This window comes from Micromesistius poutassou (genome assembly GCF_964030765.1).
Source record: "Micromesistius poutassou genome assembly, chromosome: 10".
Taxonomy (NCBI): Eukaryota; Metazoa; Chordata; class Actinopteri; order Gadiformes; family Gadidae; genus Micromesistius; species Micromesistius poutassou.
Genome location: NC_140280.1, coordinates 7,725,068 through 7,740,949, shown reverse-complemented (window position 1 = coordinate 7,740,949; position 15,882 = coordinate 7,725,068). Strand labels below are relative to the sequence as shown.

The following is a 15,882-nucleotide window of genomic DNA, read 5'->3' as shown; positions in this document are numbered from 1 at the left end:
GCAGACACCTGCACCAAGACGTGTCCCCTTGTCCATTTCTACCGTACATTTGGCTAGTCCTGTGATTCTGACCCTGACTCTGCTGTGTGCCGGTGGCCGTGTGTACCTGCAGAACCACGGCGCTGTGTGTGTTGCTGGTGAAGAAGCGAGTGTTCCCCGTCTTGGAGGCCTGGAGGTGGGAGGGGACGCCAACGTCTCCGTAGCCCAGCGCGACCTTCATGTGAGCGTCGTCGTCCTCCACCAGGGATCTGCCCGGAGAACCGGGGGAACATGGAGGGAGCTTGGTTAGAAAACTGGCACATTTCACGCATTTGTTTTCAGTGTTTCGGGAAGCAGAGTGGAGGAATACATTGAAATATAGTCAGGCAACGGCAAGAGCGTTAATTAGTATGGTAGGATAGTCTAGGGGTTAGGGTGTAGACTCTCGACCAATGTCTGCAGTCTACCTCTAGGCATCCCTGAAAAAGATGCCTAATCCTAGACCTGTATCTGATGCTTTTGTGGATGAAAGCATCTGCGTAAATCTGAGTAAATAGCACATTTTTAATGATGCCCCTTAAAAAAGGTATGGAGGGGCAATGATACCGGGATTGTTAAGGAGAGCAAAATTAAGGACCAAGGGCCTCATGTACTAAGACTTCTGACTAAAACTTTGCGGACGCCAAAATCTGGAAAGCTGCTGCACACAAAAAAATCTGGATGTATCAATCCTTGCGTAAGCATGATTTCACGCAGATTCTCTTTGTACATCCCAATTAACGTGAAATTGAGCGCACATGCACGAGCCCGACTCTCCGCCCAGTCTCCTCCCTCATTTAATATGCTAATTAGTATAAATAGGCCTGCAGTAGTGCCCTTGTTAGGAGAAATACATAGTTCCAAGAGGATAGCGCTTGGGAATCCGAATCGGCTGATAGGCCAGTCATCAACATGAGCCAAAAAAATATAATAATAGTCGCAGAACACCCGTTCATTTTGAATATCTTCTAACAACACACACACACACACACACACACACACACACTTTTATATTCTCATTTATTTGGAGATGCATGCTGACGATAGGTTGTTCCCATACACCCAAGGTGTCAATAATATGTAGGCCTACATAATTCGAAATTGGCCGACTGGTTCATTGATGGATTGATTTTAAGTAACAATGGCTTGTGCTTACTCCACTCAACATCACATAATAATATTGCAGTCAAGAATTTCACAACAAATGCGTGAAGAGATCAATTAGCCCAGATGTCGTGGTCGTGGTCCGGAAAATATGTAACATTTAATAAACAAGCCATCACTGAAAATAATATTCCTTTTAATTCCAATATTGACAATTTAGTTTTATGGGTCTGTTTAAGTTTAGCCTAACAACAGTGTCACATTATGCGTCTCGACAACAATAACGCATGATTGAAGTACATTTAAGATCACGCATCCCGACGTTCAAATCCACTTTGAACTAGCCTCATATTGCAATATTACTTCATGACTCGTGATCGCGTAGGCCTAATGTTGCGCTGCATTGCCTCTATGTGCCGCCAACTGACAAAATGCAGCAGAAATGTGCGTAAGCCAGGCATTTAGTTTGCATGGAGAACCGCACTTTCTCACATCAAGTCAGTCTTTGTACATCCAAACGTTTGCGTGAGAAGTTGCTTACGCAGCTTTTTTGTGCATAAGCAAGCTTTGTACATGAGGCCCCTGGACCAGTGGGAAAGGAGTAAATACATAAAAACATATCTTTCTGCACAACCCAACGAAAGCATGAGGAGACTGGCGAAGTGGGAGGTGAACACTGACCTTCTGCTGAGGGAATCTGCTCAGCACAAACTGCTTAGTGAACAGAGTAGCAGTCTGACTGCCACCTTAAGGAACTGTACCGTATCAATGCTAATTTAATCCCCCCCTGCAACCCTGCACCTTAGGGATGCGGGAAAGTAGACAGGACCACACTTCTGCTAGATAGTGTAGTTTTAAGTATGCTAAATAATTTGTCATAGATCGAGACATGGTTTTCTAATGTATATAAAATGGGATGCATTATTACAGGGAACAGAAACATTTGCTTGGGTATAATAAAAAATTTAAAGTAAGCAAGTAACTATATAATAGTGTAACTGCAAATGGAAAAAAGGCTTTCCTATTCAAAATCAAGTTAACATTTAATAGTGACAAATTGTCTGAAGTTGTGAAGGACTGTGCACAAAGTTACATTCAGCAAAGGTGTGCACGACTGTGTGGCATTAGTGTGTCTCTCCCTGATGCACCTGACCACCATGACTTAAAACTAGGGCTGGGCAACGATTAAAAATTTTAAATTGCGATTAATCGCATAGTATTGGTGAGTTAACTTGCGATTAATCACACAAAATTATATTTTAAATTTTCTCCAATTGAAGTTAAATGAGATTATCAAATGGAATGACACATTATCTTCATACCAATGCAAAAACTAGACCACGTGAACTTGAGAGTTTTATTGACTCAGTGTGGGTGGAATATGAAACTTACGGAACACCACAGATTTGGGAATTGTAAACAGGCAGTTAATTAGTACAATTGTAAAACAACAGTTACTACTAGAGATGCTCCGATTGATCGGACGCCGATCGTGATTGGCCGATATTGGCTGAAAATAGCATGATCGGAGAACGCCGAAAGAGGCGATCAAAAAAGCCGATCAATTGACGTAAATTTACAAAAGAAGGCAGTTTAACGTTAAGTTTAGTTTATGGAGCACTTGCATAGCTCAGTAAGCGAGCAGGCACATTTCAGTACCATAAAAACAGCAGTATGCGTGCATGAACATTTCAGTCCCGTAAAAACAGCAGTATGAATGCAGGAACATTTCAGTATTGTATCGTCAGATTCTGCAGAGGCTTTGATGAACGCATTGAGCGACATGTTTCAGTCATGGGGGATCCAAAGAGAAAAAATAAAGAGTGTATTGGAACAGAAACTGGTGCTTGCCTGCTATCTAGATTATATATAAAATATATGGAATCTTCCATATATAAAATATAAATAATATATTCCCCTTCCCCTGCCATTCTGTGATCGGCAGTGATCAGCAATCGGCAGATCATAATTTTGGTGATCTAGAGATGCTGATCGGAGCATCTCTAGTTACTACAAGTGTAGCTAAATTCAAATAAGTAGTGCCACAGATTTGGGAATTGTAATCAGGCAGTCACTTACTGCAAGTGAATTGAATCTAAAGCAAGTGGAACTAAAAACAAAAATGATTTCTGATATGAATGTTGACATTCTGTGGGCCAAACCTTTCAAAATCAAAGTTAAAAAAAAAGAATGTGCGTTAATGCATCAATTTGTATTTATCGCATTAAAATAAGATTGTGATGCCACGTAATTAACGTGTTAACTTGCCCAGCCCTACTTAAAACCAATCCGCCATTCAGCGATCTCCTCTATCTGGGCTACTTTGAGTCAAGGAACAGTTCTCATCTCTGATGTCCATATTAAGAGGTCCTCCGTTTGAGCCCCAATGTCCGCAGCCTAACATGTAGGTATGCTAGGGCAAGAGGCCCTAACCTTTACCTGCTTGTGCATAACATTCCCTATAAAAGCAGAAGAGTGCAAAATCACAATAAACCGACAAAACTGTCAACCGTCTGTTGTGCGTGTTAACTACAGCAACGTAACTTTAGGGTGAAGAGCACTTGTGACAGCTGTAGGGTTATCACAAACATCATGGTTTACTGTCATGTTCCCACTACTAATAAACCTCGACCACTCAGAGTGCATTAAGTTGCTGGAGCAGTCATTATGTCGCTATGGATGAAAGTGTCTGCATAATGGGCACATTGGAAATGATTAAAATTGGTTAAATTGACACTTGGTTCCTGAAATAGAGGTTGATGGACAGGGAAAAACATGACTGTTGAAAGCATTTCACAGTGAGATAATTGGTTCAAGTGGGCCACTGACCTTTTTGACTATAATATAAAATAAATTAAACACAGAATAGTAATTATGCAATGCTTGAATGATGTAAGCCTGTGATGCTAAGGGCATGTCTGAGTGCTGTCAAATTGTAGTCTTCGCACATTGCTTTCTTCATTAATTTGTATAGATACATACAATTACATTGTCATAAAATCGTTAATGCAATTCTAATTAACATGCCGAGAAAATCAAGTCAACACTTAAAAAGGACAATACGATAACCAATTTGACACAGTAATTTCGGGACAGAGTCCATCACCACAACACACAAGGCAAACTAGTCAAACTATGAACTACTAATTATACATGCTTCAATTGTAGCACATACACATACAAACCATGACACGTAAAGCAGCATCTATTTATATTTAACACAAGACAACAGGTAGGGGGGAGGCTTAAGCTACATCTACCAGGTAAATGGCGACAGACAGCTTCTGGGAACAGCATTTCTGGAGGAGGTACACTCTAAGCTAAGAGATGCTGAGGAGGATCACAGCGACACTGAGCACGACAAAAATCAACTACAGTGCTAACAGACATTTACCCTGTCAGGTGGTAAGTGGCAGAGGCTGCGAAGAGCGAGCGTGAGGTCCACACCACAAAGGAGTGTTGGTGGCTGGCAAACAAAAAACAGACAAGACAGTAGACCACAGTGAGACTCTGAACCACGGTACCACGGACCAAGCTACAAAGCTAAACGCTTGCTAATGCTAAAGCTATTTCAAGCTAGCTATGGCTCATGTAACATATTGTAGTAGAGTAAGTAAGAGTAAGATGTATCCCGCTGTGGTATCTTTGTCGCTTTTGGGAAACGTGTGTGAAAACACTGGTAAAAGTGTGGCATAAAATCCAGACAGTTCTAGACTACATCTGTAAAGCACATTTTATTAATTTTACATAAATGACACATTAAAGCACCATTTTAAAAGATGGATGGAAATTACAAATATAAAAGCCAGTGAATAAATAAGACTAATTGCTTACGGTTGAGGTCACTGAAAACTATTTTTTACAGTTTCATGATTCATGGTTAGGTCAGTAATTGGGTTCAATGTTGTTTCTTTAATGGGCATCTGTTCATAAGGTTGAAATTATATGTTGCCAGATAGAAACAAATGCAGTGTATGGACCAGTATGAAGTTACTCGTAAACCAAAATGGAACATTGAAGACCCTGCTGATTGATAGTGGCGTGTTTGCACAGAAGAAATTGCAGATTTGTGTTGAAATCGAAGCACTCCATTGGGCTTGAATCGCCGCAGGGTACTGAACTAGTCAAAACTGTTACCACCCGTCCCTCGATGCAGCACTACCTGCAGTTAGTGGACAATCCACTAACTGCCCAGTCCTCTGGGCAGTGTCTCCTCTCAACTCAAGTCATTAGACGAACAGCTCCCACCTCGAGGGCATGGTGGTGACTATATTGTACCTTGTCCAAATTTGTATTTATAATACTCGGGGCCCTCACACAGCTCTATCCAATATCCACTGCATACATCATCATTCAGTGACATTGACAAAACAGCCCATGTAGGCAGGGAAAAGGTCAGTAGGAAAGGAAAGGAGGAATGAAAGGAAATAAGTCAAAAGCATCCTAGTCATCTGTCAGAAAGAGTGACAGCCTCTGCTCTTGCACCACTCTAAGGCTAGCCTGCATCCAGTGAGCCAAGATCAACAAGGGCAGAGCTTATGAAACTTACAACATGTGCATGTATTTCAGAGAGACAACTGCCATTGCTATGAATCAACATGGGTTTTGTAATGTTATTCTTTTTGTATTGATGCTTGTCTGGAATGTGTGCAAATTCAGCCTAGCCAAACAACATTCTAAGATCAGATATTAGTCAGATAAGGTAAATTTGACACTTCCTACTTCCTTCCTACCACTTCCTAAATTATCGTATTGTGATAGACCTTTGATCAATATCAATCTAAAACATGTTCAATATATATATCGATAAGAGACTGGACTACCAAATCTAGCAGCTGGGTTTGCTACACAAACATGGTTCCATACTTATTTACTATTTAATATTTGAGTGTTTTTCATTGTTGTATCGACATTGGAGTATTTATCAATGAAGAACAGTGGAAGGTCATATTAAGTGTTAAACAGAAGTGTTTAAATCCAGCATGGTAATTCCTAGTCTTTTTAGGTAATTAAAATGATCAATAGTTATCGATATCGATCAATATGATCAAGTTATATTGTGATATGTCTTTCAGCCATATCGCCCAGGCCTACTTCCTACAATTAAAGTAATAGGCAGGTTAAAAATTGAGAGCTGACCCCAGCCTATGGCGGATAGTTTTGACAAATATGCAGGTAAAAAAAAAAAAAAAAAACCTGGACCCTGGTGTAGTAATATAATAATTGTGTCTACAGAGAGAATCAGGGATCAACACTAAGTTGTCCTTATGCTTTCATATCAGACCGGCACAAATGCAATGTAGCCAGCCGTTCTCAAATGGCAGGCTCATGCAACTAAAATAAACATTTATTCTGCAGAATTTCTGCCAAAGAAAAGTGCAGCTGCCACAATAAAAGGAGCAGCCTTCGTTTTTGCTTCAATTAAATGCACTGCCCTCCACCACTAAACCCTGAGTTGCCAGGTCCTCTCCTCACAGACTAACCTATAGCCAAATCCGATTGGTTGGAATAGGCACATCAGTGAGCAAAGGCGGCCAATGGCAGAGCCAGAGAGTCAAAGCTCATAAACTTCAACAAGGGGAAATTGGCAGCCGTCCAATCTATATAGAAAAAGCCTTCATCAGGAAATGCTACATGCATAATTAAGCTGGTCAGTTGTCCTATTTTTAATACTTTGCCTGTCAGGCCACCCTCTCAGGTACGTGTTCCTTGTTAGGGTAATACAGTCAGCCGATGGTTAAACTGAGCTCGGAACCATGCAAGCCAAAGGCAGGTTCTGGTTTCTAGGTTGTACCAACGGTGGCTACTTCTATTTTCTTTCATCTACATGCACTCCAAATAAATTGGCTTGTTAAAGCCATGCTCCAATTAAAGCAACTGTCATGTTGGCACATTAACCATGCCAGTTGATTTAAGCCCGACTCCAGAGATTTCTCCACATGATTTACAGGCCAATGTATGAGACTTGCTCTCATTATAGTATACAGTGCACATACATCCAACTTGAAAACAGCTGTTTCACCAGATAAACACTGTCAAGCTTGCCAAGTGTTGGTTAAAGGAGTAAAATATATATAAATAATATATATATATATATATATAGACACATATACATGTACAGAGATGTGGCGGTGGGGCTACTGGACAGGTTACGACAAATTATCCCGCCTTCCCTTCCCATTCCTGTTTCTCAGGCCTCTTTGAGAGTCTACCATTAATGGCTAGCCATTCATCATTAAGCCAGACCGTTGCCTTGGGCATTGAGGTACTATTGGTTTATGCATAAGTCTCCGTACAGGTTTGTTCTGTGAATACCTTGCTAGTGCGTCATAGTTATCTGGACCAAAGAGCACCATCAGTCTAGTTGTCTAACCTTCATCTGCCCAGGGCAATATCTGATGTTCGGCATAACAACATTATGCAGACAGTTCTTTGCTATACCAAATATGTAAACATACCAAGCCCACCAATAAGCCATATACACCAACATATCAAGTACACCAACATTACACTAACATTACTTTACCATACCAAGCACTATAACATACCAAGCCCACCAATTAGCCATAAACACTAACATATGAAGTATCTGATGCTAAGTTAACATTTTATTAACAGTAATTTACCACACCAAGTACCTTCAGATGCCAAATACTCCAACATAATAAATCCTGAATCTTGCCAAGTACCCAAAAATGAAAGTACCTTAAAATGCGTAGTATGCCAGCATCACCCAACAGCAACTGAGCAACACCTAAATTAACACGGGTAGAACTTCCCAAACACACACACACACACACACACACACACACACACACACACACACACACACACACACACACACACACACACACACACACACACACACACACACACACACACACACAGTGGACCAAGATAGCCAACCCGCGAATGGCAAGCTTGTCAGAATTCTCGGTAAGTGAATGATTATGAGTGACTTCAATAAGTGAAGTGGAACGTCAATGTTTAGTGAGAAAACTCAACAACAGCCTCAATGCATGCTTGGTGCACCAACACAAGAGGTCTCCTACACTCTGAAGCTGGAATACTCCTCACAAACAGTGTATGAACAAAGGCAGTACATTCAACCATCCAATAATGGATGGTCCAATTTTGGACAGTGACTGTTCTTTGTTATAATCACACGTTATATTATACAACATTTTACGAGTACTACAATGCAAGAGAAGCAAAAAAAAAAGGGATCATCATCATTATGGTAATTCCCTGTTACAGCAGTTATGACGATACAACCATTAATCAGAGGAAGCCAGACTTTTCTCATTTCCATTTAAGAAGTAAAAGTGTGCACACTCTTTTTTTCTACATATCCATTTTCCAAGATGAAACCAAGTCACAAACAGCAACACTGGCAATTCATAGTTTCCTCTATGCCTAGTAGTGCACACTAGACAAAAAAAGAACATGATCTACTAGTATATTTGAAGCTCGTGCTGAACTGCCTAGAGATTCTCCCACATCCATATAGCAACAACCTACACCATCTCTAATTCTGGAAGACCATGTGGTAAACCAAAGCATCTTCTTCCTAAAAAAAGAACAGACAGGGCTATCTCAATGATGCAAGGAGACAGGCGCAAGCACTTCAAATCCATGTCGAAAGAAAAACTTGTAGGGAAACTATTTTGTCAGAGCTGATTATACCTATACTGATCGATACATTTGTTTTGTTAAATGAGCCGCCCCGTCAAGTAGTTTCATAAAAAAAGCCAAGGATGAACCCGACAACGTGTTTCACCTAGCTTGGAATCACGCCATGGCCGTTAGAGGCACTGAACCATCGCCATTCTTTACTAACATGAAATCTGCACCAAGGGCAGCGACTCTGTTTATATATAGACGAGAGTGGGCTCGCTGCAGGCAGCCACACATATGCAAGGACACTGTTACTATCCAGTTCTCAATTAAAGACACACCAGTTCACATAACACGCACATTTCACCAGGCTCCACAATACAGACACTCAGCGCAGAATTTACCAGATGTACATGTGAGGAGGGAAGGCGTCTCCAGTGAACTGGAAAGGGACAGAGGTTATGTGCTCAACGGGGCAGGGACAGACTCAATTTTCCCTGACCACAGTAACCTATAATTGGGGGCCCAATATCTGTGTGTCTAAAAACACAACATACAATATACATGTATCAAAATAGCTCTGGGTTGTAGGGCAGAGACAGACCCAGGCCGGGCAGAAGAGGGCGGAGGCCCTACACATTAGCTACACACACTTCTGTGCCATTGCTGGAGTGGGTCTTTAAATAGAGCTGTGGTTCCTAATAAAGACATTAAACACATGAACAATTATGTTTTACGATGTGATGTCAAGAAAACATCTCTAGAATATGATATATAATGGTCAATTACTTAAGTTGAATGGTGATTTAATATTTTATTGTTGTGAAGGAGAACTTGGTACTGGCACTACACAACTACATGTCATTGTTATTATAGATTATGCATCTCAGAGCAACTCAAATACACATACTTAAAAACCCAAGCATGACCAAGAGGATTAAAGTCTTATGTGTTAAAAAAGGATCCCTTCTACTACTCATAACAAGGCTCGTGATTATTATTCAAGGGACACAAAAATATGACATAAATATTTATGAAACTATGGTTATCGTTTAGAATTTCAGAAATATTCTAATGCGAGTTCTTAAAAGGTCAGGCATAAGAGCACAGTGTGCCTCTTAATAAATAATTAAAGAAAACCTTATGAATAATAATAATCTTTTTATTTACAAGACACTGAACAGCTGTTAGGAGGCAAAGTGCTTAACATTGTTCCTCCCTGTAATTAATATCTCCATGCTAGCAAGCATCAAGGAGAGCCCTGAATACCTTCATCCCTACAAGACAGAAGAGAGCCTACTGGGCACACGCAAATCCATCCTTTGCTAGTTCACACTACGCTAGTTCACGCTAGGCTAGTTCACCCTGCACTAGTCAAACAAGCAGAGGACACCATTGCGTTTAAGCATGGAACTGACAAAAACCAGAGAAGAAGAGGATGTCTACCCTCCCCCCCCTCCCCTGAGCACCAGCAGATGACAATAGCTCCTAAATCAGGACACATCATGCGCCCTCACAAAGACAGGCTCCTCCCAAAGCCACTAAAAGAGGACCAAACAAACATTGCCCAAGGCAGAGTGCAATGGCACAGACGCAAAAGCTCTCGGTGCACTGAACCAATCTGCGGGATTTGCCTCGCTGGGTGCACGGAGCGCAGCCTTCCACTGGCCACCGATACAATAGATGTCAGCCACAGGGAGGAGGAGTACAACCCAAGCAGAGCGCAGACTCAGCACAGTGAACACAATCATTTCCTGCTAGATCAAGGCTGCAGCCGCACAGACCCCCCCCCTCCTCTCACACCCAGAGGAGACACATTCAAACCAAACCCAATTAAATAAAAAAAAACGCATTGAAATGATTGTGAAAAAAAAAATCTGAAACCTGAATAACTTTACCAAGGCGGTGGACCTCCACCTGATCGGCCACCCCCCACCGCCCTGGCACCGCTCCCTCCCTCTCCTCTTAACTCACATGTAAGCAGGCGACAGAGGCGACGACCTGGACGTCTTAAGCACGGGCACGGGGAATTTCCAGCTGACCGGCGACCCGCTTTTCCATTTCAGTGGCATGTTGCTGCTGTCACCACAACGGCGCTACGGTCGCACGCGCACCACAGAGCACATCCACGGAAAACCTGCTGACAACGATGCGCGATTCCATCCCACACGGCCCACACCATTAAACAAAAGAGACAGAGAGAGGAGGGGGAAGAGGGGCGAGGAAGAAGAAGAGGAAGAAGGACCCTGGTAGAACGGAGCGCAGGCTACAGACTAGGCTAGTGACATTAGCAGCAGCACTAGCAGCAGCGCTGGGAGTCCAACGGGTTGGATCCACCACAGTGGCTATTTCCTCTGCTGCATTTCAGTTGGTAGGAGGGAGGGGAGGAGAGAGAGGGAGGAGGTGAGAAACCCCTCCCTTTCCATCAGCCTCTCTCGGTGAGACCAGTGGAAGCTCAGAAAGGGCGCCATCTTGTTGGAGAAGCGGGACCTACAACACTGGGGTTAGAATGAACCGTAACATTTTGCTGACAGCCTTTGTTATGCCAATCTGTGCAAAAGCTAGAATCCAATGCATTGCATGAAAAGCAATAACTAAGCCATCTCTTACATACTAACATAGTAATAACAAAAAAATAAGATTGTTGCAAATTAGATTAATGATAATAATAATCATAATATTAATTTGATTAATATAACATAATACCCAATTAAACCGATTTGGGCAAAGTATTGAGAATTCCAGCTAATCCGATAAGAACACATCATCCTTGATTCGATATAACACAGAGGAACAATCCTATACTTTCCATTTCTTCCAGTGCCTAAGCTATGAAATATACATAAACACACGGTGTGCCCTAAAGAATGTTCTCTTCCTCTCTGAATTATCACCCACAGCATTGGCATGAACTGCATACCCTCCTCACAGTCAGAGCGACACCTTCTCGGCAGGACAAGGTCTCTCTCTTCAAACACTGGGAGCCAAAATCCCACAACCTCTCACCCCACCAATCAAAGACTTTCATTAAATGCATGCATACTAATACCGTCTGACTGCTTACATTCATGTATCAACGTAAAAATATATCTAAAAGGATAGTTTGTTTAGAGAAAGCACATAGCTTTACTTTACATACTCACACAAGACAAAACGCTAGCCTTTCAAGCTTTGGAAACCTTTTTGTGCTTGACCTTTGCTGTTCAATTAAAAATAAACGTTGACACCTAAAAATTGCTAATTTATGAATTGTTAAATAAGGCCAGTTACTATGTTTAGTTGTCTGTATTCATGACTATAATTTAAATAATAGCAAATACAAATTAAAAATAACAATCATTTTAGCCTCAGGTGATTAAAAAAGAAAAGAACACGAGGCGTGTGAAATATTATCAACATTCATATAATGAATGAAATCGTTCCTACTAGGAGCCTAACCAGGGTGTTCATTGCAATATTATTCTGAACAATCATTAGTAGTGGACCTAATTAAATATGCAAACGCAATCCCCATGCGTGCAAGTATGGCCCACCTTTATTACCTACATATTAATTGAGAATGTAATATCAGCCAGATGCTTATGGCCTGGCACACATGGTTGCATTAAAGATGATTACTGTGGTTTTGTTTTTTTAATGCTGCTCTCCACATGCTGCCCTCTATAAAAGGAGTATTCAGGTTTGTGTTGAAAGCAGCACTAGGAATAGAAAAGACATCTGCAATGGATTTTATTTGCAGATCACAGGGAAGCAATTTGTGCCGCCGTTCATCACCCTGTGAAGGGCTTCAAGGCGATTCCCAATACTAACGGAAAACATTCAAGACAGCTCCTACTGCGTCCAGTAACAAGCGCTGCCAAGCCTCGGAAACTCAGACATATCTACTTATAGGGCTCTTTAGACCATTACACTGTTCTCAACAGCAGTTCATAATACAACTATGACATAAATAAACATTTCTGATGGCCTATATTTGCTTGGTATCTGCAAATACCTTTCCTATTAGTGCATCCATTGTTATCCCACCGTTTACCTACTCTGAAGTACATGTCATCGTATCATCTTAGTTCAAGAAGCTTCTTTTATGGAAATGCATGTTAACGAATGTGAAAACCAACTTAAAGACTCAACGTTTCTGAGACATGATTTGACGTTGCACAAACAAACGTCCAATCATGGAATACAGTGGAATACAGATAAACACTGGAGAGTGGAATAGGAACCAACGCCATGTGTTACGTACTTTCAACAACTTCTAGTCGGGGAAATTGATCTAGCCAACGAGGTTAGTGTGTACCAGCATATTCTAGAGGACACTTTAAAACCATCTGTTTCGGAGTCGAAACTCGTCTGAAAATGGGTCAAGTGGCCGGACAGAGATGCCGAGCACACCCACAAAATCTACAACTCAATACATTTAGATGAACCGTGCCTTTTTGGACAGAGCCGGTCAAATCCCAGACCTCAACAGTGTATCAAATGAACACATGCCTTCAAGCTTCAAGAAACTGAAGTGGTGTCTCAAGTAGCAGACCATGGCTCTGCCACGCTCACTTGATGCTTTGGATAAAGTGTCTGCTAAATGACTTCATGTAAATTATGTGAAGTAAACACATTTATTTCATTTATAAAGGTTGTTCTACAAGCTACTGGACGATATAGTTGCATCACGTGTCCTGGGCAATGAAACTGATTTAAACTAAAGTGTACTATTAGTTCACCAAGCCTTATTTCGGAAGAGCATTAGGCTAACACCAACCCAAATGTATTTAAGGTTTATGCTTCCCTTTATTACATTTATTATTTTATGTATTATATCTGGTTTATTACCACTATCAGTATAGTCATCAACCAAAGTCAAAAACGGTTTAAATCACCATTATCAGTGAAACATGTATGGGCCAGAGTGATGTACATGGATGGTACCTGTCATGCATTGCAATAGGCATCGTCTCCCCTCTGTGTCCAGGGTTCTCCATACCCTCTCCAAGACCACGCCTGAAACAAAATGCACAGAATACACTTCCACTTCTGACCAACATAGCATTTCACACAAAAACAAATAGAACTGAATACGAATACCGAAACTTCATCAAAAGAAAGATGAATGAATGTTGATAAAACAACAATTTAACATCAATGGCCCGGAACCATACGAATAAAGATCGAACTGCCTTTATTGTGTCACTGTCATTATTGGTTTGTTTATATTCTTAAATATAACACAAAGCAAAGAGGCTCAGCATACATTTATAATTGTATTGAGAATATTATGTGATTTTGTCAACAATCAATATTGCATGAATGTGCCCAATTTCTAAATAAATGGAAGAGGTCGTTTTGGCGAAATAATTCCTTACCTTTGACCATCAAAAATAGCTACAGGCAGTTTAGATATTTAACGACAACATCATAAATCACTACGTTACAGTAACATCAAAAACATAATCTCCATTAAATATAGGAATCGATTTAGGTCTTCCTAGAGTAACCTGTTGCATTGGACAAAGTACAAATGTTTATTTTCACCCTTTGCCTTAGTCCTAACACGACGTTTTAGTTATATTATTAAATGAGGACTTCGTTCTACTTGGAAAAGTCCCTCAAAAGACAAATTTCTGTAGGCAACTCATATGAATCCACAGTGGCCAACAACAAAAGTTTGAGTTGTTTTGCATTATGCACGCCATTCACTGTATAAGTTATGTAATGAAACAACCAATACACCACCCACATGCCTCAACACAATCAGCTGCTGCAATCCCCTCCAAATTCAACAAACACGTCATTGGAACTAATTTTGTAAGTGAAAAGTAGAAGGGTAAAAATAACAACATGACTAATAGTCCACTAGCTTATTTGCTAGCTAACTCGGCTAACAACAAACCAGTCAGCCGGTGACATGATGCCACTAGTGAGCGAAACCATACGAGTGTAATAAGATGTAGCGCTGTTAAGGCATGACATGGTGCACATTTGGCCGTGTTGATCACCCTGTAGGGCCACCGGTGACATCTGGTCCACTGGGTATAGCTAGCGAAGGGCTCTCTTCTGACATTAGCCAACTTAAATTAACTCCATGAGCACTACTGGGAACACTGTCAACAGCCCGTCGCATACGGACAGCTCTGCCTATTGGGTTTGCTACCCATTTCCCGAAAAAAATCATCTTTGTGTTTCATTAAATAGTATGTCATCGTGAGGAAATAGTTAACATGATAGTTACTATTCTGGGTGGTCGGTTTGCTATCAATCTGACCTGAATGATTCGGACTAGCTGGTAACAGTATGCTGGCCAAGTTGAAATGTGTCGCTATTGCTATTTGAACGCATCGTAAATTAAATGTGGCAACTTTGAAACAATGAAAATCGTACCTTCGACAACAAGATGACCAGCGTCCTTGTTTTCCTCGCAAACCCCAAATCCACTTAGAAGCGAGGAAGGACCTTCTCACAGTGTCCAATGGAATGAGGGCTTATTGGAATTGCTGCAGCATACGCACTTGCAAATGGTTTAGCAGTATGGCAATCTCCTCTCATTGGTTAAAAACTTCCGTTACTAAATAAAGTGTTATAAATAAAAAAGTATTTAGTGCTCTTAAGTAGTACTACACCCATGCCGTGCAAAGCAGGCTCCGTTTGAGGAATACATAATGGTTATGAATACATTACAGTGATACTCAAATTGAATCGTAAAAGTAGCATAGAAAATCTATGCCCTTGCCTCTTTAACCTAAAGCTTTATTATATATTTAGAAAGAAAAACATTGTAATGGGCTGCTGTTAACTGTTAAGGATGTTGATACATGTTCTGAAATAAAAAATATGTGACAACAAAGTAATATACATCATATGTATTTAATACAAATATGTAGAATTATGATATGTGTAACTACTGCCAAGAGGCCAACATACATCCAATATTAATAGTATAACGTTAGCGTATAGGATGGTTCGCTGGAATCATCTTTTGATGTAAGTTTCTAGATGCCTCAAACTCCTAGGGAAGCATTTTGCTTTTCATGCAGCCAACACAACTCAAATGTCCAGTTATTCTATAGATCATTTAACCTATATGAGATTGTTCCACCAAAGGGGGAACACTCTTAGAGAGAGGGCCAAAACCAGGGTGACATGCACATG

The 15,882-nt window shown here is 40.8% G+C and overlaps 1 protein-coding gene across 5 annotated transcripts in view; it reads right to left on the bottom strand.

Annotated features, from left to right (window-relative positions):
• klhl13 (kelch-like family member 13) overlaps positions 1–15,170 on the bottom strand; it is a 30,418-nt gene extending 15,248 nt beyond the window's left edge. The window contains exons 1-4 of one of the 5 annotated variants that reach the window (XM_084474492.1): positions 15,115–15,158; positions 13,666–13,737; positions 4,517–4,588; positions 107–248 (exon numbers count right to left, since the gene is read on the bottom strand). In XM_084474492.1, the coding sequence (XP_084330618.1) occupies positions 107–248; positions 4,517–4,588; positions 13,666–13,718 (267 nt within the window). In that variant the 5' untranslated portion in view covers positions 13,719–13,737; positions 15,115–15,158. Of the gene's footprint in view, positions 1–106; positions 249–4,516; positions 4,589–7,827; positions 7,861–10,713; positions 11,018–13,665; positions 13,738–15,114 lie in introns of those variants that run through there. The other 4 variants (XM_084474494.1, XM_084474496.1, XM_084474493.1 and 1 more) reach the window with 4 other exon arrangements.
• Positions 15,171–15,882: the final 712 nt, after the last annotated feature.